Source organism: Cantharellus anzutake (genome assembly GCF_015039405.1).
Source record: "Cantharellus anzutake strain C23 chromosome Unknown EI90scaffold_69, whole genome shotgun sequence".
Classification (NCBI taxonomy): domain Eukaryota; kingdom Fungi; phylum Basidiomycota; class Agaricomycetes; order Cantharellales; family Hydnaceae; genus Cantharellus; species Cantharellus anzutake.
Window position 1 is genome coordinate 251288 of NW_024067019.1, and position 24514 is coordinate 275801.

General features: G+C 49.7%; 3 protein-coding genes across 3 annotated transcripts; all 3 read left to right on the plus strand.

Annotated features, from left to right (window-relative positions):
- Window positions 1–12446: 12446 nt before the first annotated feature.
- Window positions 12447–14647, plus strand: EI90DRAFT_3020002 (uncharacterized protein; the record flags this gene model as incomplete). Its single annotated transcript, XM_039057449.1, has 8 exons — window positions 12447–12615; window positions 12732–12823; window positions 12900–13155; window positions 13244–13547; window positions 13610–13676; window positions 13732–13769; window positions 13997–14129; window positions 14306–14647. The coding sequence occupies 8 exons, from the start codon at window positions 12447–12449 to the stop codon at window positions 14645–14647; spliced, it is 1401 nt and encodes a 466-aa protein (XP_038911001.1).
- Window positions 14648–16321: 1674 nt separating this feature from the next.
- On the plus strand, window positions 16322–19776 carry EI90DRAFT_3077524 (uncharacterized protein; the record flags this gene model as incomplete). Its single annotated transcript, XM_039061727.1, has 10 exons — window positions 16322–16450; window positions 16524–16740; window positions 16803–16969; window positions 17022–17510; window positions 17569–17727; window positions 17784–18041; window positions 18099–18247; window positions 18305–18389; window positions 18482–18853; window positions 18908–19776. Coding segments are annotated over exons 2-10 (2699 nt in total), but the record flags the coding sequence as incomplete, so codon positions are not given.
- A 2146-nt stretch (window positions 19777–21922) lies between these two features.
- Window positions 21923–23263, plus strand: EI90DRAFT_3077547 (Alpha/Beta hydrolase protein). Its single transcript, XM_039061728.1, is given in 6 exon segments — window positions 21923–22050; window positions 22106–22124; window positions 22180–22619; window positions 22688–22704; window positions 22759–23120; window positions 23131–23263. 5 exon segments carry the CDS (start codon window positions 21990–21992, stop codon window positions 23050–23052), a joined length of 831 nt encoding a protein of 276 aa, XP_038911003.1. The 5' UTR covers window positions 21923–21989; the 3' UTR covers window positions 23053–23120; window positions 23131–23263.
- The last annotated feature ends 1251 nt before the right edge of the window (window positions 23264–24514 follow it).

The window sequence follows — 24514 nt, forward strand, 5'->3', positions numbered from 1 at the left end:
TTGCGAAGGACTCTGTGTACCTTGCCGCTTTTGAAGGCGGCTTCGGCCTGTTCGTACCAGTGTACGAATTCTTTCCCACTCACGCTTGTCCACCAAGCGTATGCGCCGTCATGTGCCGCTTCTGACCCCACTATTCTCCTCATGGGGAAGTTGGGGTCGATTGTTATGTCAACTGGAGCTTCAACTTTGCCAAACTCGTTGAGTTTGGCGGTCTCGTATAGCATGTGGACACTTCCCTGCAGGGTAGCTTGCCCATAGGGTGCTGAGGTACTCAGCGGCCCGCCGCCTCTGGCAGTGGTCCCCATTTTAGGGTCTGCCATCGGTTGCCTACCGCTCTCCCTCTTCCCCTTGACATGGGTTTGCCCCTCTGAGGGCGGGCCCTTATGCAACCCGGACAGGGTCGCCTGCCCACGGGGTGGCAGGATAGTCGGTGCCCCACCCCTTGATGTGCTAGTCCCCATGTGGGGTCGCGCCTCATGAGGCCCGGAACTGTATCCCCTCCCCCTGACCTGGGAGGCCCCCGTCATGATAGGTTTGGCAGCGAGGTCTGCCAGTGCGCATGCCTCTCTGAGCTCGCGTTTCAGTAATTCGATCTCTCTTTTTTGGAGATCAACTTCTCTCTCTGTGTCTTTCAGAGAGTCAAAGATGCCCTCAGCATCTCTCTGTGCTCTGTTGTATTCGCACCTCCAGCGGGCGCAATGGTCGCAGGCGTCTTCTGACGCCCTCGAGTTATCAGACCATGCCCATTTGGACGGTCTGGACGAGGAGCCGCTGTCGCTCCCTCGTCTCCCTCCTACGAGGGACTTCATCTCTTTCAGCTCCTCACGGAGCTGACCTGTCTGAGCAGCTACCGCTGACGCGATGGCTGATTCCCAGCCTGCATTTGGCTGGGGCGTTGTTGGACCTGGGCTGAATTGGCTAATCCAGGGGTTGATCTGGCCAGGGAAGTTCCCTGGGGAGTATGCCTGGGGCTGCAGCAGCAAATGCTGCCCCTGGAATGGCGCTTGTTGCGCCATCGGTGCAGTTTGCACCGTGTATGGTTGGAAGCCTCTTTGGGGAGGCTGGGGGTATGCGGTGCCTGTTAGCAACGCGGATGGTTGTTGGTTCGCAGCACTCATTTGTGCTGCGTGCGTCGTGTAATCCATGGCGCTTATCTGCGCCTGGTGTTGTTGTTGTTCTGGGGAGCCTTGCTCCCCGGGTTGTCGTATTTCGATATCCGGCGGTTTGTTTGGATCGAACCGAGGGTTGCCTCCCCCAGAGAACGACATTTCGTCGTTATGTTACTCGTGGTGGTGGGAGGGGTTTTCGTTCTTGCGTGCGTGGGATTCGCCGCAGTTGTGTGTTCTTTTGCATGTGAGCCTGTGGTTCACGTGGTCTAGGCGAGTTGCTCGCCTAGCCCATGTGATCTCTAGTACATGGTGTGGCTGTCCAGGCGAGTTACTCGCCCAGAACTTTCCCACGCTCTTGGCTGTGGGCCATCATCCCTCGGCTTTGCTTCCTCCGCCTCCGTTTTTGGGGGTGTAGTGATGCCGAGAGTTCCCTGTCTTCTTTGATAGGGAGTTTTTCTGGTTCCCTTACATTTTGTAAGGTGAGGTACTCGTCCAGGTGGACAAGGTCGTTGCAATTTCCTAGGGGTTCCCATGTGGTGTCCCCTAGTTCCCATTTAACCTTAAACCAGAGTTCGTTGTGAACCCACGTGTGGTTTAGGATTTCACGAACTACTGCTTCGCGATCGGGGTCTTCCCCAAAGTCGTAGAATATGTTTACTTCCCTATTTGGGAAGATTTCCTGGTCATTCGGCTCGTGGGGTGCGAGCCGGGATACATGGAATCTTGGGTGGATTCCGCGTTGTTCAAGTTGTGGTGGCAACTTGAGGACGTAGTTTGACGTTTCTGGAAATGTTTCCAGAATTTCGTAAGGCCCTATGTATAAGGGCTTTAGTTTTCCTGCCCTGCCTTTGGGTAGGTTCAGCTTATCCGTGGATAAGTATGCAAGCTCGCCTTTTTTCAAAGGCGGGTCCGGGCGTCTTTTCTTATTCGCCTGGATTGTTTGAGCAGCGCAATTATGTATTATCGCGTCGTGTGCTGCCATGAGGTTTTCCTTCGCTTTTTGAGCGAAGTCATTTACTCCCGGGTAGTCCGAGAGTGGTGCTGTTAGGCACATCTTTGGCATATGGCCGTAGATTAATTCGAACAGGGCAAATCCTGTCAATGTGTTCGAGCTCACATTGATCGCGAATTCCGCCATCGACAGTTTCGCTGCCCAGTCGCATTGGTCTGGTCTAACCATCGCACATAGTATTTGTACTACTTTTTGTATCATTCTTTCCGCTTGGCCGTCGCCTTGCAGGTGGAATGCAGTTGTGAATTTCAACTGTACACCGAGTACTTGGTGTAGTTCGTGCCAGAATTTTGACGTGAATTTTGAGTCTCGATCTGATATGATCGAGTGTGGGAGACCATGGAGTCTTACAACTTCACAAAGAAATACGAATGCTAGTTCTAGTGCGTTCGTTGTTGTTTTTATTGGAATTAGGTGGACGTTGGACATCAACCTACAGATGATTACCCAGAGGTAATCATATCCCAAGCTTGTTGGGAATGGACCTGTGAAGTCCATGGCTATTGACGACCATGGTGTCTCCGGGGTCGGGAGTGGGTGGAGCATTCCGGGATTTCTCCTGGTGCTTTTCTTTGTCGTTTGACAAGTTCCGCACGACCTGCAGAACTTGTGTGTATCCTTTCTCATCGACTTCCACCAGAAGTGTCGACGGAGGGTTTCCACTGTTTTCTTGGATCCTAGGTGTCCAAGTGTTTCGTGGATGTTCTCGAGGATTATTCCCCAAATGGACTTCCTTTCATAGTTCCCTTTCGGGACTACTATTTGGGTCGTTCCTCCTTCTCCAAGTCGGGTTATTAGCCCGTCTTTTACGGAGAAGTTTTTGAAATTCCTCGGGTTCTCTAGGATTTCCCGGTGGATCTGGCTTTTCAAGTATCCAGATTTTATTGCCTCAATGAGGTCTTCTTCTTCGAATTGTTTTCGAAGGTTTTCTTCTGGAGTTATGATTTCTTCCAGATTTTGGGCACTCCCCCCTAGAGCTTCCTCTAGGGTATTTCTCGCACGTATCGCTGCGAGTCTCTTTTTCTCTGAGTTTTTACTCAGGGTACTGCTTAGTAGCAGTTCTTCGTATTCCTCGATTCTGTCGGGGATGATATCTCCTGCATCTCCGTCCAGGCGGATGTCCGCCGACACATAATCGTCGAAATGCAGATCCTCGTCCGTTGACGAGTCGTAGTATCGTGAGAGTGCATCTGCCACTTTATTTTTGTGGCCTTCCACGTATTTTATTTCGCAATTGAAACTTGCGAAAAAGGCTTGCCATCTCAGGTGTCTCCCTGAGTTGTGGTTTTTCGCTTTGAAATATTCCAAAGCTTTGTGGTCCGTGATTACTGTGAATTCACGGCCTCCCATGAGGTCATCTTGCCATCTCATGAGCGCTTTGAGGACACCCAGTGCCTCGAGCTCGTAGGCGAAGTACCTACGTTGTGTGTTGGTGAACTTTTTGGACATGAATGCAGCCGGGCGGCAAGTCTGCCACTTTTCGCCTTGTCCGATTAATGCACCCATGCCTGCTGGGCATGCATCTGTTATGACCCAGACGTGGAGTTTGGTCCTCTCTTCTTCTGAGAGGCTTTCTGGTGGGTTCCACTGGACGGGCTTCAGGATCGGAGCCCTGCATGCTAGACGTTTGATTTCGTTGAAGCATTTCTGGTGGAGTGGTGTCCACCTGAATGTCTGCTTGTTTGAGCAGATTGTTTGCAGTGGTCCTGTGTAACCGCTGACGTTTGGCATGAATATCGATAGATATTCTACCATTCCCAGGAATCTTAGGACTCCTGTGTGGTCTACTCAGTTGCGGATTTTTTCCATTTTATCCGCTTGAGCGTGGATGCCCTGTTCGTCCACTCAGCTTCCTAGAACGTCTAGGATTGGGGCAAATGGCTGGAATTTTTTCCGGCTTATGTAGAATTTCGCCCCTTTTAGGCAAGTGAATAACCACAATAGTGCTTTATTGTGGTTTTCCACCGAGCTTGTGCTGGTGAATATATCGTCGAACCAGACGTGTAGGCATCTGCCTACTTCTCCTCGTAGTTCCCAGGTCAGTGCGCGCTGGAAGGTGCAGGGAGCGTTGCAGTCTCCTTGCTGCATCGTGTTCGAGTTGTACGTCCCGTGGGGCATGGAGAATGTCGTCCTATGGACATCATCTGGATCTACGCATATTTGTTCGTACACGTCCGACATATCGATTTTAGATCGGTATGTTGCTCTGGTGACTGATTCCTGGATCAGTCGCATGTCTGGCATTGGTGTGACGTCGAGGATCGTGTTTGAGTTACGGTTCCTCGAGTCTATTACCGTGCGCAAAGATCCATCTGCTTTGTGGATGCACAGTAGCGGGCATGCTCGCTCGCTGTTCGCGGGATACCACCATCCTGCTTTTACATAGCGATCTATTTTGGTCGCTAGTGCTTCCTGCAGTGCTGCGGGACATCTCGGGGTGTTTTCCCGAAATTTCTTGTTCGGATCCTTCAACGGGATTCGATGGTTCACTTCCCTCAGGGGAGGCATTTCTAATGGCGCTGGTGCCATTACGGTTTCAAATTTTTCTCTCCACCACTCCCTGAGTATTTCAAACTCGGGGTTGTTCATGGAGAGACCTTCCAGGTGTGGTATGTCTGGAAGTTCTAGTCCTTCCGGACTAGGATTGGGCCAACCTTCAGGGTATTTTCTTGTGATTACCCTGAGGTGTGTTTCACTCCCGCCTCCCTGTCAGGGAGGCTTCTTTTTTGGTTGTTCTCGGGCTCTTGCTCGAGTTTTCCATCCGTGTGATCTCATCACACGGTCTTCACTTATTCCAAGGGTGTCTATGTTGCCCTTGTTCGCCGTTCTCACTTTGTGGGACCGGAAGTCTAAGCTTACCTGGTTTTTGTTTAACCAGGGGGCACCGAAGATGGCATCATATCTGTCGATGTTTATTACATCGAAGTAGTGTTTTTCTACGTGGCCGTTGATTTCAACGTCCACATTAGTTCCGAACAGGATCTGTGATCTTGTTCCTTTCGTCCCCATTTGAAGGACAACTGGGTTCTCCAATTGGAGAATTGGGATGTGGACCGTGCAGACAAAGTCCGGCGATAAAGCGTCCATTTCGGCTCCACTGTCGAATAGCGCATAGGCTTTTATGCCTGCTATTTTTATGTGAGCCGTTAGCGTTCTCTTCGTTGAGAGCAGTCTGTTTGCGGGGTATTTTCCCGCGTCTTTTGAGATGCAGAATTTCGCATTGAACAAGGGGGACTGGGTTTCGATGGACTTTTGGTCCTTCTTCCCTTTGTCCTTGTTTTCCTTGGGTACTTTGGTGTATTTCCCCAAGGCGTCTTTTCTTGGTGCTTCCACCAAGGCTTCGGCGACTTTTTCGTCTACCGTGTTTTCTAACTGGTGTGCTACAGCCAGTTTGATTTTATAATTTATGTCATCGTGGTCGACGACTGACATTGGGCCCATTCTTATGGTCCCAACGTTGACTTCCTCACCCTCTGAGTCGGGTGAGTATTGAGGTCCTTCGTATGGGTCCTCTACTTCGAAGCTTGATGCTTCGGAGTTGCCAGAGTTGTTCTCTGGTTTCCCATCTGATGAGTCTTTCAACTCTTCATCCGTTGAGTTCACGATTTCCATGGTGTTAGAACGGGGCGGAAACGGACGACTCCGGAGTGGAATCGGAGACTTAGCATGGAGGGACCTTGGCCTCAGCAACTCAAGCGGAGCGCTGTGCCATTGCTGTTTGTCCATTTGGTCCTTAATTTCACAGTAGGTGAGCAGGAAGTCTCTAGGGGGCATTTCAGGTCGATTTCGGACTGAAACCAGACGAGTATGTACAAGCGCCGATATATATAAAGAAGGGGCAAAAGCACAAGGAGAACAAAGGGTGACCGAATCGGAACGAAGATGTCCGAATGGGAACAAAGGGTAGAGGGAGCGGAGCGGTACCGAAGGTCATAGGGCAAGACCTGTGATACGTCCGAAAGGAGGTAGAGAGGGCGAGGCCCAGAGGGGCAGGAGGATGAGGGGAAGTGGGGGTGATGACTAACTGGCTAGAATAGAAAGAAGCAGTAGTCCAAATAGGGATGAGGGGAAATTGCGAGAAATACATTACAAACGGCGAGAGTGCCGGAGGCGGTCCGCGAAGCTCGGGGGTTGCAGAGCTTACGGAGCTTACGGAGGCGGGGTTGGAAGTCCGAGGAATATTGGCAATGGTGTTTACGTAGTATGAGGTCACCAATGCAATGGACTAAGACCGAGGTGGAGTCAAAGTCCGAGGTAGGGACTATGACGGAGGCTCGGAGTAAGGTACGAACGGTGTCCGAGTGCGAAGTACGGAACAGCGGTGGACGGTCGTAACTTGGCGGAAAGGTGGCGGAGGAGTAACGGAAGGAGGAGAGAGGGGACAGGTAAGGAAGAGGGAGTGGCGGAAAGGAGAGTAGTCAGGTCCGAAGGTGAGTATTGGAACGGATGGGGGAAGCGTAGGGGGATGACGGGAGGGTGGAGGTGTTGTGAGGGGGGAGCGGAGTTGTAGGAAGGGTGGCGAGTGGGGCGATGCTCGGTCCGAGATGAGTATCGGAGCGGACGGAGAAAGGGTCGGAGAGGTAAGAGGAGGGGTGTGTTGCCAAGACCGAAGGTGAGTATCGGAACGGCAGCGGTAGGTTATGACTCCGGAGGTGAAGAGGGTGGAGGTCCGGAAGTCGGGTCGGGGTCGGGTATGCACGGATATGACACATGGCAGCTATGCGCCTTGGTTTTTCATCGCTCGTTATATTGTGTCTTGGGCAATCTTTTGTTTGCCCTATTTTGCCGCATTTGCCGCAAATTGGAACTGACTTTTGGTCAGTTTTCCTCGAGTTTTTCGAGGGTGTATCCTCTTTCCATCTGGGTTTCGGCTCTTCCGCCTTCTTTCCTGATGGGAGGGCTCTGCCGCAGCTCGTGGTTGCCATGGTAGTTGTTCGGGTGTAGTAACCTGATTTGTAGGCTGAAGACATCTTCAGCCCGTCAATTATCTCGTCTACACGAGATATTGCTTTTAACATCTCCTCATTTGAGGAGAAGTCTGCTCTGATTCTATCATGAGCAATCATTTCCCTCTTCCATTCGAGGGGGATGTAGTTTAGGAACCTGGGGTTGAAAGATGCCTGGTCTGGCGGCGTCACCATCTGGGATGCTGCTTTTGACAGTTCTAAGTAGAACTGTTTTAGGCCTTTTTCCGCTTCGTATTTGACGTTACGGTATTTCTTTGTCGCGTTCAATGCGGCGGAGGCTTTGATGAAGGTTCTCATCAATATGTTGAGAACTTCGAGGAACATGCCCTCGTCTCCTCTGAGGAGAGTTTCGTCTCGGAGTCTAATTCCGAGGTCAAACGCGGGCCCCCCTAATCCACGAATCAAGCAGTCCAGGTGGACTTCGTCAAATTGGGGACCTTTGCATCCTCACAAGGCAAGGAATCCCAGTAGTTCTGTGAACCACTGCCAGAACGATTCCATGTCGTTCTCCCCTGACCATTTCTTGTCAGGGAATGCCGGCCCATTCTTTAGGGCTTCTGGTTTCACTCCTTCTGGGTAGGGAGTGAGTATTCTCACTTCGGCCATTCTTATGGCCTTTTCGTACCATTTCTCCAGGTACTCTTCTTGCTCCCCTGCCTTTGCGGGGTCGCTATCCAATGGAGATCTCTCCTTTGGGGGGGTTTTTGCTGGGGGAAATCTTCCTCGCAGCGTTTCTTTGGTTTCAGGCGTATTCGCCTGAAGTTGTATTTGTATTCTCTCATTGTTTTGAGAGGGTGTGAATGAGTTACCTCTCTGTTCGAGAGGTCCGTCATAAGTGGACATTTGGCCGAACCTTTGGTATGTGCCAATTCTCCTTCTGATTTCTGAACGATGCCTTCTTTCGGCATCGTCTTCTCCTATCCTTGGGAGAAGGATCTCCTTAGCGTCTCTGTTGAGTCGCTGATGATATTCCAGTGTGCTTTCGCTGGTAGTTCTTTTCGTGAATTTTTCACGAGTTCTATTTATGTCCTGGACCGTGGTCCAGGGGTGTTTATTTGTTTCCTCACTTTTTTGTGAGAAATTTATTTCCTTCAGCAAATCTGTTTGTTCGCTGATTTTTTCAGTCAACGCATCGATTGCGTTGGCCATTCTTTCTAGAGTTATCTCTAGACGAGCTGTGCTATTATGGTTCGTTTCCTCGATCTTTTTTTGGATCGAGTTTATCGCGTTTATTATGCGCGATTCCTGGTTTTCCAGGAGGAAGTTTGGTTGGGCGAGCAGCGACTCTCCCCAGTTGACATTTCCGCTTCTGGGGGTTCCAGAATGGGTTCTTGGAGTGAACACTCCACGCTCACTTTGTTTAGGCGAGGCCGTTGCGGAGGGTGCTTCCCTTTCATAGAGGGGTCTGTTCACTGGTTTCTCCTTACTTTTACGTAAGGCTTCCTCAGCGAACTCCCTCATTTCAGTTCGCCTCCTCTTCATTATCTCGGAGACCTCCTCCGAAGTTGGCGACCTTGCCTTGTCTGGCATGGTGTGTGGGAGTGTAAACAGCGGAAGTTCTTTTGGAGCTTCCACGCTCTGGGAGATCCTGCTCTCAGGGCGTATTTTCGCGCCTTCTCGGGCTTTCAGCCTGAGGAGAAGTTGATCTTCATTTTCCGTCCTCCATTCGGACGGAACCTGGAACAAGTCCAGTAGTTTTTCGGATAGCCAATGCAGGGGCTCTTCCCTTTGTTTCCCTTTGTCTGCCTTTGGGGCTTGACTTGGGGACGTGAGGGGGGACTCCAGGGGATAGTGGGGCCCTGGGGTTTCCTGCAACTCTATCCGATCAGCTTTTTGGGCTGATCGTTCGGCGCTTACGCATTTTCCGTGCAAGTCGATCACCTCGTGAGGAGGTGAGGGATCTTCCCCAGCTTGGGTTAGATCGGTTTGTTGTGGAGTTCTGGGGGTATTTTGCCCCGCACTTACTCCACGTAAGTTTCTAAAACCTTCAGGGACCAGCCCTGAAGTGGTTGCTAATGCCGGATCATGTTGATCCTCGTCGTCGTCTGACGACGGCTTTTGGTTTGAATCTCCCATGATGGGAGATTGCGGTTTCTTAATAAACCGCTTGTTTCTTTTTAACGTCGCTGCAGATGCGACCTTGCCCTTGCGGGCGTGTTTAGGCACCATAGGCGCTTCCGAGTCAGATGTTAAGATTATAGAGATGTGGGTTGTGTTGTAAAACACACCTCAAGCACTTAAAAAAGTGTGAGGTCTTAGGGTTGCTCAGCACACAAGGCCGTAAGTGATACAAGATAGTGTATTTTACGGTGGTGTGTAAGCGGTTACCCGGAGGTTCCCGCTTTCCCACATGACTATGTGTATCTAATTTACATGTGACTCGGGGTTCAGGGCTATTGCCCTGACAATCGCCCCCAAGTGCCCAGACAATGCAAGCCTCCCAGTAGATCGGGTCTTCCCCCAGACAAACAACTCCGCTGAGGTACTGGCAATAAACCACGCAATTACCACAACACCCCTAAGAGCCAGACTCCACATCAAAACCGACTCAAGATGGTGCGTGAACGCACTAACCGTAAACCTTGAAAAAGCCGAGGACCAAGACTACATCAGCACTCCCCAACCCCTAGCCATCAAAAATACCATAAACTCCCTCCGAACGAGGAATGGCATCGTCTCGATCGAGTGGATAAAAGGCCATAACGGCTGTGCTGGAAATGAGAATGCCGATGAACTTGCAACACTGGGATCCATGAAAACCCCCGACAATGGCTCAGTCACCCCCAACCTCCCCCTCACCCAGAACGGCGCAAGACTAAGAACCCTGACCCAATCGACTATCATGAAACTAATAACCCGAGAGTCAGCCAAGAAACCCCACAAAAAGAACCACAGAGCAACAGAAAACATGAACCATATCAGAGACGTACTGAGAGACCTAAACTGCCCCACCCCCAACAACAACCTCATTTGGCTCGCCATCCTGAAAAACAAGAAAGATCTGAACCCCAACCTCAGAAACTTCCTGTGGAAACTTGTCCATGGAGCCCACAAAGACGGCACCTACTGGAGCAAAATCCCGGGCTACGAAGACAGAGGTCAATGCGTTAAGTGTAATGCCCTAGAATCGATGAACCACATTATCTTCGAGTGCCCACACAACCAGGGCCCAAAACTCTGGGCTGCCATAAAAATCATGAGCCTAATAAAAGGTATAGACTGGCCCGTTAATATGGGAATATACCACATAATGGCTGCCCCACTAACTGTTATCAAAAATCGTAACGGCACTATAAACCACGGCGCGTCCAGATTCCTCAGAATCGCCATCACCGAATGCGCCTGGCAAATATGGAAACTGAGATGCAAGAGAGTCCTCAGCGACGATGAGACTGGACAACCAAAGATCTCACTGAACGAAGCCATGAACACCTATAAAGCCGCCATAAACGAAAAACTAAATCAGGACAGGAACCTCACGAATATAAAGAAATACCGCAACAGAGCCCTCCCCAAACTCGTTCTACACACTTGGTGCGGCACCCTAGAGAACGAACTAAGCCTCCCTGAGAATTGGCTGAAGTGCAATGGGGTTTTAGTGGGTATACCGGACCCCCTGCAGTCACGGGAGCCCCACACAGAGCGATAACCACTTCGCCAAGTGCGGAAACGCATTTCCCTGTGGTGGCAATTCCTGTCATACAGAGGCACCCATCATCACTGCCCTCTGGAAGGCCCCGCCCTTCCCTACAAACCTTCAGGCATCCTGCCCGCAAAAGCTACTGAAGGTTCCACCAAAAAAAAAAAAAAAAAGTTGGGTGGCGGTGTTTTTCAGCAGCATCCGGGACTGAATTGTTGAGTCCACACAACTTGTGCGCAACAGATTGGGTTGTAGTCCGGTGCATTTTTAGTGTCAACTCACATAAGATTTGTACCCGACCCACCCCAAAGGGTATGAAGGGCTGTGGAGTCAATAACCTGAACATGCAGAGAATTTAAGCCTTATATATTACTTTGAGAACATTACTGTGTTGATGCAAGTTAGTGCAGATGGTATAGCGTTCACTGAGGCTATGCACTTTTTTTGCTTGCTCGGGTTCGACTCCCACTTGGTAACTTCCTTTTTTCATTCATTCCTCACTTCTTGGTGATATACGGAAATTTGTCGCATGTATGAAAGGGGTGATGCATGAAAAAAAGGAAGTTACCAAGTGGGAGTCGAACCCAAGCAAGCAAAAAAACTGCATAGCCTCAGCGAACGCTATACCATCTGCACTAACTCACATCAACACAGTAATGTTCTCAAAGTAATATATAAGGCTTAAATTCTCTGCATGCTCAGGTTATTGACTCCGCAGCCCTTCATACCCTTTGGGGTGGGTCGGGTACAAATCTTATGTGAGTTGACACTAAAAATGCACCGGACTACAACCCAATCTGTTGCGCACAAGTTGTGTGGACTCAACAATTCAGTCCCGGATGCTGCCGAAAAACACCGCCACCCAACTTTTGTGCCAGTCGTTGGAGCGAAGTGTCGCGCGCTTGTTTTCGGAGTAGGTGATCGGGTTTAACTCTATTTCCGGCACATGTGACTTTAAGTATTCAATACAAAAGATGACTACTCATGCATCATGTAAAGGTGACTGTGACTTTTAATATAAACCCAACTTGAAATTGCGTGTGCGCAGTGCGCGTCCACGGAGCGACGACGACTGGGTACGAGTCTGCTACAATACCGCTACGGATCGAACCCAACCCCAAGGTAAAACCTGTAAAGTAGAATTAAAGGAAAAGAAAGAGCTGCCACGAACCATTGTCGAATCGGTGACGCTTACATAAACCCTTAAACTGGGGTTCTTGATTCACGCGCCAGATTCGATTAATCGGCTTGCTCGCCCTCGGTTCCAGTACAACACTCGGCAACAACCTGAGGATTCTTGGCTTAGTGCGTATGCAGGCTCTGTGCATCAAAAAGCCCGAGTGCGATCGGTCTGTCAACTCGATAAACCAGTCCCGGGAGCAACCGCCACTACTGGAACATGGCCATGCCGGTCTCGGCATGCCTTGCTTCATCTAAATCCATGTCAAGTGATTAGATTGTATTAATATAGGTGACATCACATATCATTCTTGTCGTTGTTTTTATTCCTCTGGGGCCTGCTCAGCTCCCTTCTTTTCACTAGCCTGCTCATCCGCTCTTCTTTGTCTCGTTGAGCACTCAGGCTGCGTTCTGGCGTCAGCTTTCCTACCGTGCAACCACCAGCACTTTCTTTCATCGCCTCCATTCTCGCATCGTCAGCAGTGGCTACGCTTAGAAGCAGAGCTAGAGCTTGACAAATAGTGACAATTTCCAAGGCGATGGCACTCCAATCCAAAAGACCAGGCACGTCCGATTCAAACCGTACACAAGTCCAAGATCTTTCAAAGAGCGACAGTGGCGATGTCCCTGGCGGTTCGAAGCACAAGTCGGAAGAGGCTCAACCGGGGCAGCTCTCTAAGCTAGAATTAGTGCCGTTCTCGCATGGATGTAAGCTTCCGTTCAACTGGTTCGCGTATTTAATAGTTTTATTTACCCATTTCTGCTGCATCATTGGCCTCGTCCATTTCGCTTAATCTTTGATCATAATTTCCATCTCGCCGTAGTCTGGTCGCCCGAAGTTGCGATGCAGCGTCAAATATACATGAAAGGTATAGCGGCGACCGTCGTACTTCTCATCTTCGTCATGTGGATAGCGGTGTATGCTCCCCTCCCTTCTCTTGACTCCGTTTAAAATCTGAGATCTCCGTCCTTCCCGCTATTCCGACTCACAGACCCTTTTTCTTTGGCTCTTTGGCGCACCAACGTTCCTACTCCTACAAGCTCTCCTCCTGGTTTATAAACAAAGACTATTACTCGAACGGAACAAAGGGAGAAATCGGCCTCTTTTCCAGAATGCTTTTGAGGAGAACATAAGGTCGAAGACGAAGGCTAAGTTGGGATGGAGTATACCAATCGCCGGTGACCGGTGGGAAGATCAAGAGATCCAGAGAGGGGTCTTGGAGGAGAAAGTTTGGGTAGCCGTTGTTGGTGCGTTTTCCTCCCCCTTTATGTTTAGTTTTCCCTGGTGTAAATGTACCATGAACACTGACGTCACCGTCACCAAACTATGCAACAGTACAACCACTGGCTTCCCAGAATTTAACACTCGCCCGTCTAACGGGCGACAGTACATACAACTCCTCCGCCATCATAACAGTCTATTACACCCAAGCTCGAAACGAACTTGCCTCTGCCAATTTCATCGTTCCTTATACACAATCATTATTGGTTTCCACTATAAGTCGGTTTGGGGTTGTGAGTGTTGGAGAATTCCTTGGGAATTATGGTGCGAATGGGACAATGATGGGAAATGTTGCGAGAGCTCCACAAACATTGAGTGCGAGCGTTGGGTTTACGATGGTCAATTTGAGACCTTATAGGTCAGTTATTCATCTCCACCTTTCCTCATTTCCCGGTTTTTTTCATTTGAGCTTTGATGCAGTACTCCTGTTGCTTCGGCACTAACGCTCGTGGGGTCCATTTTAGTCATTGTCTTTGCCTTTACAATCGTTCGTGACCATTCTATTCCCCTTTTACCGATCTCGTTGACGTTTTCATTATCAGACCATGGCAGGCTACGCTGCCCGTCAAGCAATCGAACCGTACCTTAAAATCAAAGAACTTCTTATCTTGAGAATTGCGGTTCCTACTTTATATCCCTCTGTCTCTTGCTTATTCGATGGTTTCATTGGCGTTTTAAGTCCCCTTTGGAGCGAAGTATGTTTTATCATATTTAACATCACTCACTTTAACTCCCACATTCGTCTATGATTGCCTCGAATCAACATTTCCCCGCTACTCCGCCGCTTCCCTGGTTCGTCAATTATAGGTATTCGTACGCGGGGGGCTACTTTTGTTTTTGGGCGATCACTTATTTGAGCATGACGGCACTTGGACTTGGGACTGAAGCGATGGTGACATTGCTCACACAACGATTCATCACGTATTTTTTGGTGGTATACGTAAGTGGCTCTTCTCTGATTCGGTGTTATCTTTCTCATTGGTGGGAATGGGAATAATTAGATCATTTCGAATGTTTCCACCGCATCTCTCCCCATTGTTCTCGAGCCGTGGATTTACAAATACGGATATGGTTTTCCTATCTAGTATGACCGTCGTCCTCTTTTCAGTCCTCCAGCTTATCACTGATAAACCCTTCACGGACAGTAACGTAGGTCAAGCGACCCGTACTCTCATCTTCAACACCAAGAACCACTTGGGCCTTAATGCCGCTGTACTCATTGGTTGGATCTTACTCTCCATGTGTACCACCGTGCTTTTCCAATACCTGGTGCGAAGAGTTGCCATGAAGGATTATCTCAGTCTTAATAATGGGAGGAAGGTTGGAGAGGAGGAGGTTGGTCTTGAGGGTGGCAATACTGGGCCAGAGTCACTACCCCTGTCCGAAGATAGAAAGAGACAGCATCCGCCTAGAATAGAAAAGACGAAAGAGATTATGGATAGGGAGGCGAAGGAGTAAATTCTCAGGATTTACATATTGCTGGGGGCCTTATCTTGGGGGTGTGTAGAGTCAGTGTCGTATGCTCATGTATGAGGGCGACTCATCTTCATCTTGTTATTGTCGTGCAGCTCGCCAGGCCTTATTGGTATGCAAACCCGCTTTCTCTTGGTACTCGATCCTTGATGTTATTGCCATTTCAGGTCCGCAACACTGACACTCGCCCTCTCCTCCCCTCCATACCATCATCAATTTCCATCCTAGTCATCCACGGCACGAAAGATCGTATCTTTCACTACGCAGAATCTAACTATCTCACCAGACATATCAAACATGCACAACGCATCGCAATCGATCCAAGTGGCAAGGTGCCAGGGAGTGTGCCCTCGGGGGCGTATGGACATTCATGGTATGAATATTTTGAGCCCCGGGTCTGGGTTAATGTTATACAAACATTCACCAAAGGGGGGTGTAGAGGAAGAGAGGGTCAAATTGTAATATGTGTGGCATGTCATGAGGAATCGCCGGATCGTACATGGACGCGACATGGACTGGAGGGATCTTGGGGTGTGAAGCCACACTCTCCTCATCCTTTGGCGTGGTCAGAACAGCATGTCGCCAGTCCAACAGGGCAACCCTGGAGAGTGTATATCAATCTGGCAAACGCTAACCGAGGTCGGATCCAATAACCAGAAAGGCCATTGTAGCCAAATTGTAGCGCCACTCAACGCCACTGCAACCGCCGAGTGGAGCCGGCAGCAATGGAGATGTGTCATGGTGCACCGGAAGTAGCGAGCATCTCAAAATACGCGTACACTGCAGCCATGCGCTGATAATGTCGATGCTACTCGGGTGAACCACTCAGAGCCGATGTTTTGGACAGCTGATCGGCGTGGTATGCAAAGGACCACTACCGCTTTCAGTAGGAAAAGACGTCAGGAGAGCTGGTGATCCGTCTAGAGCCTGAAGCCTAAGGGAAAACAGCCACATCGGTTCGAATCTCACGCCGCCTCCGCACACGGTTAGTCGATGACTAAGGAGAATGAGAAGAACACACGCTTGAACGTTGGAAAAAGAAAGCGCATGGAGTGGCCCCTTGCGTCGTCTTGTTTGGCAGATTCCGCCTGAGAAGGGGAAGCACGATATAGAATCAAATCGAAATGCAACTGCTTCGAACGGGAGGGCGGCCCCAGACAGGAGGAAGAGCGGCATCTAAGCTACGACATGCCTCAGGCTTACATGACGCCGCACAGCAGGACGGACGATACTGAAACGAAGAAGTAGAACATGAACAATGGTATGTCGTGCTCAGTGCGCACAACAAATCCTCCAGTTAACGTTGCGGTTAGTTGTTGGGTGTTATTTGGGTCCAGGGCCGACGGACCTGCCCCCTTCAACTGGGGATGCTCGATTTGGGAACCTCTTGCCAATGGCCGTTCGATACATGTCTTGCTCGATTGCACCCGGAAACTACATGCAAGCGCATATCTCGGGCGTCCTCATGAACCGTTGAGAAGTCATGGTGTGGGTATGCATCTGCTCCGCCGCCCATCCGTACCTTCTTCGGTACACTCAGTAATATTCCGCAATGGGATTAAGTCCAACCTTCACAAGCAAATGAAGAGCTTCTTCCCTGCCTGCATCCACGTGGTCATTTCCCTAATACCCCCCACCTTTTCCACACGTCTTCTCGAATCTTCGCCTCTGCTTCGTAGACATTGCTGATCTCTCCCACCATTCCTGATAGATAATTTTGACGGGATCGGACACCTCGGCGACGGACGGCTTCAACGCCACGCAACTTAAGGTCTCAGATAATTTGCAGTAGATTGATACCTTGCTCTTTTTTCCCTCCGCTGCGGCTCCCAACGGTGATGGCTTTGTCACAATGCTGACAAGCCTAGCGCGCGCCTAGTCCCATTTCCAAGTCATCTTCCACCTCCGATCTCTTCTATCTAGAAACATGAACGTTCCTACATTGGTTCTTCCGGAGGACGAAGGCTTGGCCCAGACCTCTATTACGTCCGCTGCAACAACGCCAAACCACCAGGACTCCGGAAATGTTGTTGCTGGCGCTGGAAATGCCACCGAAAATGCCACCAGTTCCGTCGATAGTGAGTCAGCTATTTGCAGAACCTTGGGTCCTTCTTGTTCAAGCCATCGACCTCCTTATCAGAAGCGGTCGCTATGTTATTACCGACTCGGCGTGGCGCCGCCGAAGGATATTTCCATGACACGATTCCTTCCTTCGCTTCAAGCTCGACTTCGCCAAGCGTTGTGCCGGCAGCGACCGAGCCTCCTGCTTTCCCAGAACCAGCCTCGGTCGACGATTTTCTCTTCGAAGTAAGAATCAACATTATGATGCCTTAAATCCTCACTCATCCGAATTTTAAAGCTTGATGAGGGAATCGAGCCCTCACTCGAGCCCCCTCTGCCCGATGCCACATCTTCTACAACGCTTCGTGACCGACTTAGCGTTCCATTTTCCTGGTCAACACCCACTTTATCCGATGGTTCATCCACAATCGCCCCATCTTTTACATCTTCTGCATCGTTCACATCGTCTTTAAGGAAGAAAGTTGCAAGCATTGCGTCGGCAGGCGCTTTCTTCGCCGAATGCTTGGACTCGAAACCATATCGAATCTTTTCTGTCCGAACGTTCTGCGAAAGCTTATTCAACAGTCGTCGTGCTGCAAATGCCAGGATTGTGTCCGTTCAACGATATGGCGATCTTCAAGGGGTGCCGCATCGATTCCTCATCCTGCATGTGACTCGAGCCGACGGAAGGGAATTCTATGTTCGGTTGGATCGCAGACGGGACCACAAAGTCCCGTTGTGGTTGTTTGGAGTACGGGATTTGGGAATGTCACACGCGATAGATACGGTATGTAACGAACCCTTTGATGTCTTTACCGCAGCTGAGAGGCGGTACTGCTCAATAGGCTGCTGTTTCTGGCAGACTCGACCACCTTCTTGATTTCACCAACACCAAGTCCGGCGTAGAGGCTGTCATGGTCTTCCCTACTCCTGCTCTTTTGATCGTGGCTGCGCAAATTCTGTATGCTATCGCAGCGGAAGCTCCTGATTACAAGCTAACCAAAGTGAGCGTCGGTGTCCGGCCCTGTTTCATCATCAGTTGACCATTAGTTCCATATAGGAAAATTGTTGGTTTTTCGCCTCCACCGCCCAGGAAATGTTAGTGCGGATGTTTGGGGCAAAGTATGAGAGAGGGTCTCTTAACCATCCCACAATCGGTTCTGAGAGACGAGAACGGATTAAAGTCCTGACGTATTCGCACATTACAAAAGACATAAATAACAAATTGGAGACCATTCTAAGCTTCGCTGATTCAATGGACGACTCAAAACTAAGGAAGGCTATAAAGTCCGTCCTTGATACTATAAAACATCACCTTGTAAGAGAATGGCCCTCGTGTCGCACTCAGTGTAACTGATCCTGTCCGAGCCATCAGCCCGCTTATCATACTTCCCCACCCGATGCATTCCAAATCTCCACATCCACTCAAGCACTCCTTGCTGTATTGCAACGGACATTACACGAACACCTACATGGAATCTATGGAATTAAAGGCGCACGGATCTTCTCGCACGATTTCACCGAGTTAGTAAATCTGAACGGCACTGTATGCGAAATTCCTGTTAACTTTCTGTTTTCCAGTAAATTAGTTCAGATCATCCCATCATTGGAACAACTTCAAGAAGACGCTCCAATATCGAGTATCATACACCTCTTAGAATCATCTGTATGTGAATCACGCTGTCGGAGTCATGGACCGTCTAATCTATCCACTAGCTGCGGGAAGGTCTTGTAGTGCATCGCCGATCCTCAGTCACGTATGATTCGCTCAAAAGTGACCTCAATTCAATTTCCAAGGCCCGTCCGGGGAACGACGTGGTGCTTTGGGCGTTGGGGTTGCTTGGGCGATGTGCAGTGCTGGATCAGTTGCCAATACTATGGCGTTTCCAAGCAGATGCAGAAATTGCTGATCTCCAACATGAGTTTGAGAGGCTGATGACGACGCAGCTGAAGTTTGTGTGTCATCGTTGGATTCCTCTCCTTTGTAAGTTGGACGAGCCCCACGATGATGAAATAATGAAGGCCCTTTCCGGCGCTGTCCCAGTGCTTCTCCACTGGATTGCAGCAATGGGGATCATGGGTGAAATTGACCAAGCGTGCCAAAGCATGAAAGAACTACAGCGATGGCTAGTGCGTCAAAAATTACTTGGATACTAGCGTATGGCTCACTTTGGCGTTTTGAAGGTCGGCGTTCAAGCAGTCAATAGTATAAATCATGTAATTCGCGACCTGCTCTGTCTAGTCGAGCGATCCCGGAGTGCATTAGCGGCCTCGTCCTTATCTATACTTGGAAGTAGCCATCCATTTATTCCATCAGGTAGCGCGTTGGATGCAACATTTCCAAAGAAGTGGGCTGTTGAATGCCGTATTGTTTCTTGTGGAATGTATAGCAACCAACCATGGTCACCGCAAGCGGGGATAATCCACAGTCCAAGTGAACCCCGCTCTGTGGTATTTTCTCCAGATGGCTGTCATCTAGTCTCAGCCTGTAGGGATGGCATTGTGCGCATCTGGGATGCGGCGACGAGAGCGCTTCTTCGGGAAATGAAGGGACATACTCGTGAGGCCAATTCCGTTGCATATTCACCAGATGGCATTCATCTGGCCTCAGCATCGGATGATCGCACTGTGCAGTTCTGGGATGCGGTAACGGGAGCATGCCTTCGAGAACTGAAGGGACATACTGGCGTGGTGAGATATGTGACATTTTCCCCTGATGGCCTTCGTCTGGCCTCGGCTTCGGACGATCGCACTGTGCGGGTTTGGGATACAGCAACAGGGGAGCCCCTCCAGGAATTGGAGAACCATGATATATCTGTCTGGTCCGTTTCCTTTTCACCAGATGGGCGTTATCTAGCCTCAGATGATGGCAACGTGCGTATCTGGGATGCATCAACAGGAGCACTTCTTCAAATACTGAAGGAACGTGCCTCCACCGTCTATTTTGTGAAGTTTTCGCCAGATGGATGTTATCTGGCCTCAGCCTTATCGGATAATACCATACATGTTTGGAATGTGGCAACAGGAGTCCCGCTTCAAGAGCTGAAGGAACACACCCAGTCCTTGGATTTCTCGCCGGATGGCCATCATCTGGCCTCGGCCTCAAACGACAGCACAGTGCGCATCTGGGATGTGGCAACAGGAGCGCCTCTTCGAGAGCTGAAAGGGCATACTGGTGGGGTTTCCTCCGTGAAATTTTCGCCAGATGGTCGTTATCTGGCCTCGGCATCTTTTGATGACACTGTACGTGTCTGGGATGCAACTATGGAATCACCCACTCGAGGGCCAAAGGCAACGAAAGGTCATGTTCACACCATATCCTGTGTGAAATTTTCGCCTGATGGATGCCATCTTGTTTCGGCCTCCAAAGATGGCAGAGTGTGTGCCTGGGACATTGCCGACAGGAGTTGCATTGAGCAGACACAGCTCAATGAGATCTTTCGTCCCCGCCAAATGCTATTTTCCACCGACGCCTTAACACTCCGCATCCGAGGTCAGAAAAAGACAAAATATTTCAGCTTTCCAAAGTTAAGCGACCTATCCAACCCAATTTCAACATCCTTCCACACATCTTCACCCACCCATCTCTTTCTTGATCATAATGCTCTTTGCATCAAGCGCGAAAACCTTACCCTGCACATTTGTTGGCTACCCGACTACTTCAAGCCTAGCTGTCCAATCACGGAACACGGTAACCATGTCAGCATTGGTGGAAAGCGAGGGATGATCGCATTCATCAATTTAAATGGACTTGTACCCCCGGCCTCCATTTAGCACTTGCGTGGTATGACCACGTTGGTTTTAATTTTTCGGGGCATATACAAGGATTGTAACTGCCAATACTGGTTTCTAACTTAAGTGGTGTCTTTGATTTTAACTTATAGCAATCGGAGCCGAGAGTTTACTGGCATCCTATTATCAGGCCCCGGATTGGATTCTTGGCATATGAATGTAATCGCTCCTTTTGACCTATTGAGTTGACATCATTATTTCCTTGTGTCGCCCGGACACCTCTTCCTTGCACGCTCATGGATATTGAGCCGTTCACGCGGGCGCAATCGGGGGATAAAGATGAGAGTATTGGGCTCCTATTATTTGGTCATTGAAATATTTGAAAAGATGCCCGTCCAGAGAATGATGCCACTTTGGTTCAAATTCCATCACAATCAACGCCGTCTCTGCTACAGCACACTTTAGTTCATGATTCACGATGACTTAGGAGAATGAGAAGGACGCATACACCATTGCTACTGAACGTTGGAAGAAGAAAGCACATGGAGAGTGGTCCCTCGTCTTGTTTGGCGGATTTCACCTGGGAAGGGGGAGTATGATATAGATGTTAGGTCAGAGTCAGATCGAACGTCATCGCGTTGCAGATACGCAACCACTTCAAACAGGAGGGTGGCCCAGACAGGAGGAAGGGCATGCAGAGCGGTATCCAAGCTACGACATGCATTTACTTATATGATGGCGCGCTGTGGGCCAGAGTAGCGACGATACTGAAACGAAGAAGTAGAGGGTGGTATGAAGTGAGTTACCGAAAGAAATTGCACAAGCGACCCGTACTCTCATCTTCAACACCAAGAACCACTTGGGCCTCAACGCTGCTGTACTCATTGGTTGGATATTACTCTCCATGTGTACCACTGTGCTTTTCCAATACCTGGTGCGAAGAGTTTCCATGAAGGATTATCTCCGTCTGAATATTGGGAGGATGGTTGGAGAGGAGGTTGGCCCTGAGGGTAGTGATACTGGGCCAGAATCACTGCCCCTGTCCGAAGATAGGAAAGGACAGCATCCGCCTAGGATAGAAAAAGATGAAAGAGATTATGGATAGGGAGGCAAAGGAGTAAATTCTCAGGGTTTCCATGTTGTTTGGGGCCTTATCTTGGGCACACGATTCACAATTCACGGTTTTCACACGTTAGACGGTCGAATTTAAGAGCAGGCCAAACCAGTAGAGTATATACCGACACGAGCATTTGTATCATGTTCGCACTTACCAGTCATCCCACTACGTGGTCTTGATGTAGGGTGCCTGCTTTCGGAGCTTTGACACCGACAGCTCTGCTGACAGCAGCTGTCGGCCACATGATTCGGTGAGGCAGGGGAATATCCGGGAATAGCCTTGCCGGGGTCCGGTTATTCCACCAACATCATGACACCCCAGGTTTTTCCTCTTGCGAATGGAGCGCAGTTGGGGTACGAGATACTAGGAGCCGATCACCTGAAGAGAGGTGTCCGTCCCATTGTCCTCATTAATGGCATGTCGGGGCGATATGAAGATTGGGAAACTCTCAGCATACCCCTCAGTAAATTGAGACCTGGTGGGCTGTTAATATTTTCTAATGGCATTTTGCTCGCTCTCATACACTGTGTTAGTATTGGTATTCGATCACCGGTATGGATTATATGAACAACTTGGTGGCCCACGAATGCAGACCGGCCTCATGTAGAGATTTCGGAGCTTCTATAGTGAAAACGAGCAAGCGGGAAGAAATTACCACGTTATCGATGGCAGAAGATGCAATCGCCCTCATCGATCATCTCGGATTCAGAGGCATAGATGCATGCGGCGGGTCGATGGGGGGCGTTATTCTCCAACAAATCCTCATCCTCGCTTCTACCACACCAAGTGCAGTTCCTTTCCGGATACACCATGCTCTTCTCGCAGCTACAACGACAAAAATTCCTCGCGGTGACCCGGAGTTCATTGAATATCTTGCCAAACCTCCTCCGGTCGATGGACAACTTACGGATGAGAGGAAAATGGCGATTGCGAGACCTATGGTTGAGCTTGGCTACGATGTAGATTTTCTAAGGACACCTGAAGGAAAAGCGAAAGTGGAAAAACTCTTGCCTTCAATGATCCTTAAAAGACCTTCGAAACAAATTGGTGTGTAGAGTTGTGTCGTATGCTCATGCATGAGGGCGACTCATCTTCATCTTGTTATTTCCGTGCAGCTCGCCAGGCTTTATCGGTATGCGAACCCGCTTTCTCTTGGTACTCGATCTTGATGTTATTGCCGTTTCAGGTCCGCAACACTGACACTCGCCCTCTCCTCCCCTCCATACCATCATCAATTCCCATCCTAGTCATCCACGGCACGAAAGATCGCATCATTCACTACGCAGAATCTAACTATCTCACCAGATATATCAAACATGCACAACGCATCGCAATCGATCCAAGTGGCAAGGTGCCAGGGAGTGTGCCCTCAGAGGCGTATGGACATTCATGGTGTGAATATTTTGAGCCCCGGATCTGGGTCAATGTTGTGCAAACGTTCACCAAGGGGGGTGTAGAGGCAGAAAGGGTCAAATTGTAACTTGTGTGGCATGTCATGAGGAATCGCCTGACTGCACATGGACGCGGCATGGACTGGAGGGATGTCGAAATCTGAACGAATCAAGAATGATTTAGCCACCCTGTTAGTCGTGGTTTCCAGCATTGCGCCAAAGTCATGGCCAGAGCGACTTGGCACACAAGGACCGCGAGAGAGAACCTCTATTTCAATAGTAACTTGATGTGGTTAGAACAGCGTGTTGTCAGTCCAACAGAGCAACCGTGGAGAGTGTCAACTTTAAGGGAGCTGACAAACGCTGACCGAGTTCGATAACCAGAAGGGCCATTGTAGCGCCACTCTACTCCCCGCCGATGGGATTGTGTCTTGGCGCACCGGAAGTAGTGAGCATCTGAGAACATGCGTACATGCACCGCAGTCTAGTCAGCCATACCTCTACTTTAGTAGAGGCTGTCCTGCCTAAGCCATACCCCGATAGTGCCGATGCTACTCCAACGTAATCCACGAGTCCGAGCCGATGTTGGTGAGTGTTTGGGACAACTGATCAGCGTGGCCCAATTAAGCCTTGCCGAGCGCCTACAAGGTACGCTTACTGTTTTCAGTAGGAAAAGACGTCAGGAGAGGAGGTGATCCATTTCTAGGTAATACAGCCACATTAATAGTTCGAATCCCACGCCGCCTCCGTAACACGCTTAGTTGATGACAAAGGAGAATCATGCTTGAACGTTAGAAAAAGAAAGCGCATGGAGAGTCTGATGGAGAGTGGCCCTTGTTTGGCAGATTCCACCTGAGAAGGGGGAGCACGATATAGAATCAAATCGAAACGCAACTGCTTCGAACGGGAGGGCGGCCCCAGACAGGAGGAAGAGCGGCATCTAAGCTACGACATGCCTCAGGCTTACATGACGCTGTACAACATGACGGACGATACTGAAACGAAGAACTAGAACATGAACAATGGTATGTCGTGCTCAGTGCGCACAACAAATCCTCCAGCTAACGTTGCGGTTAGTTGTTGGGTGTTATTTGGGTCCAGGGCCGACGGACCTGCCCGAGGCTGTGGTTTCAATTGCCTTCAACTGGGGATGCTCGATTTGGGAACCTCTTGCCAATGGCCGTTCGATACATGTCTTGCTCGATTGCACCAAACTACATGCAAGCGCATATCTCGGGCGTCCTCATGAACCGTTGAGGAGTCATGGTGTGGGTATGCATCTGCTCCGCCGCCCATCTGTACCTTTTCGGTACACACAGTACTATTCCACAATGGGATTAAGTCCAACCTTCACAAGCAAATGAAGAGCTTCTTTCCCTGCCTGCATCCACGTGGTCATTTCCCTAATACCCCCCCACCTTTGCCGCACGTCTTCGCCTCTGCTTCGTAGACATTGCTGATCTCCCCCACCATTCCTGATAGATAATTTTGACGGGATCGGACACCTCGGCGACGGACGGCTTCAACGCCACGCAACTTAAGGTCTCAGAT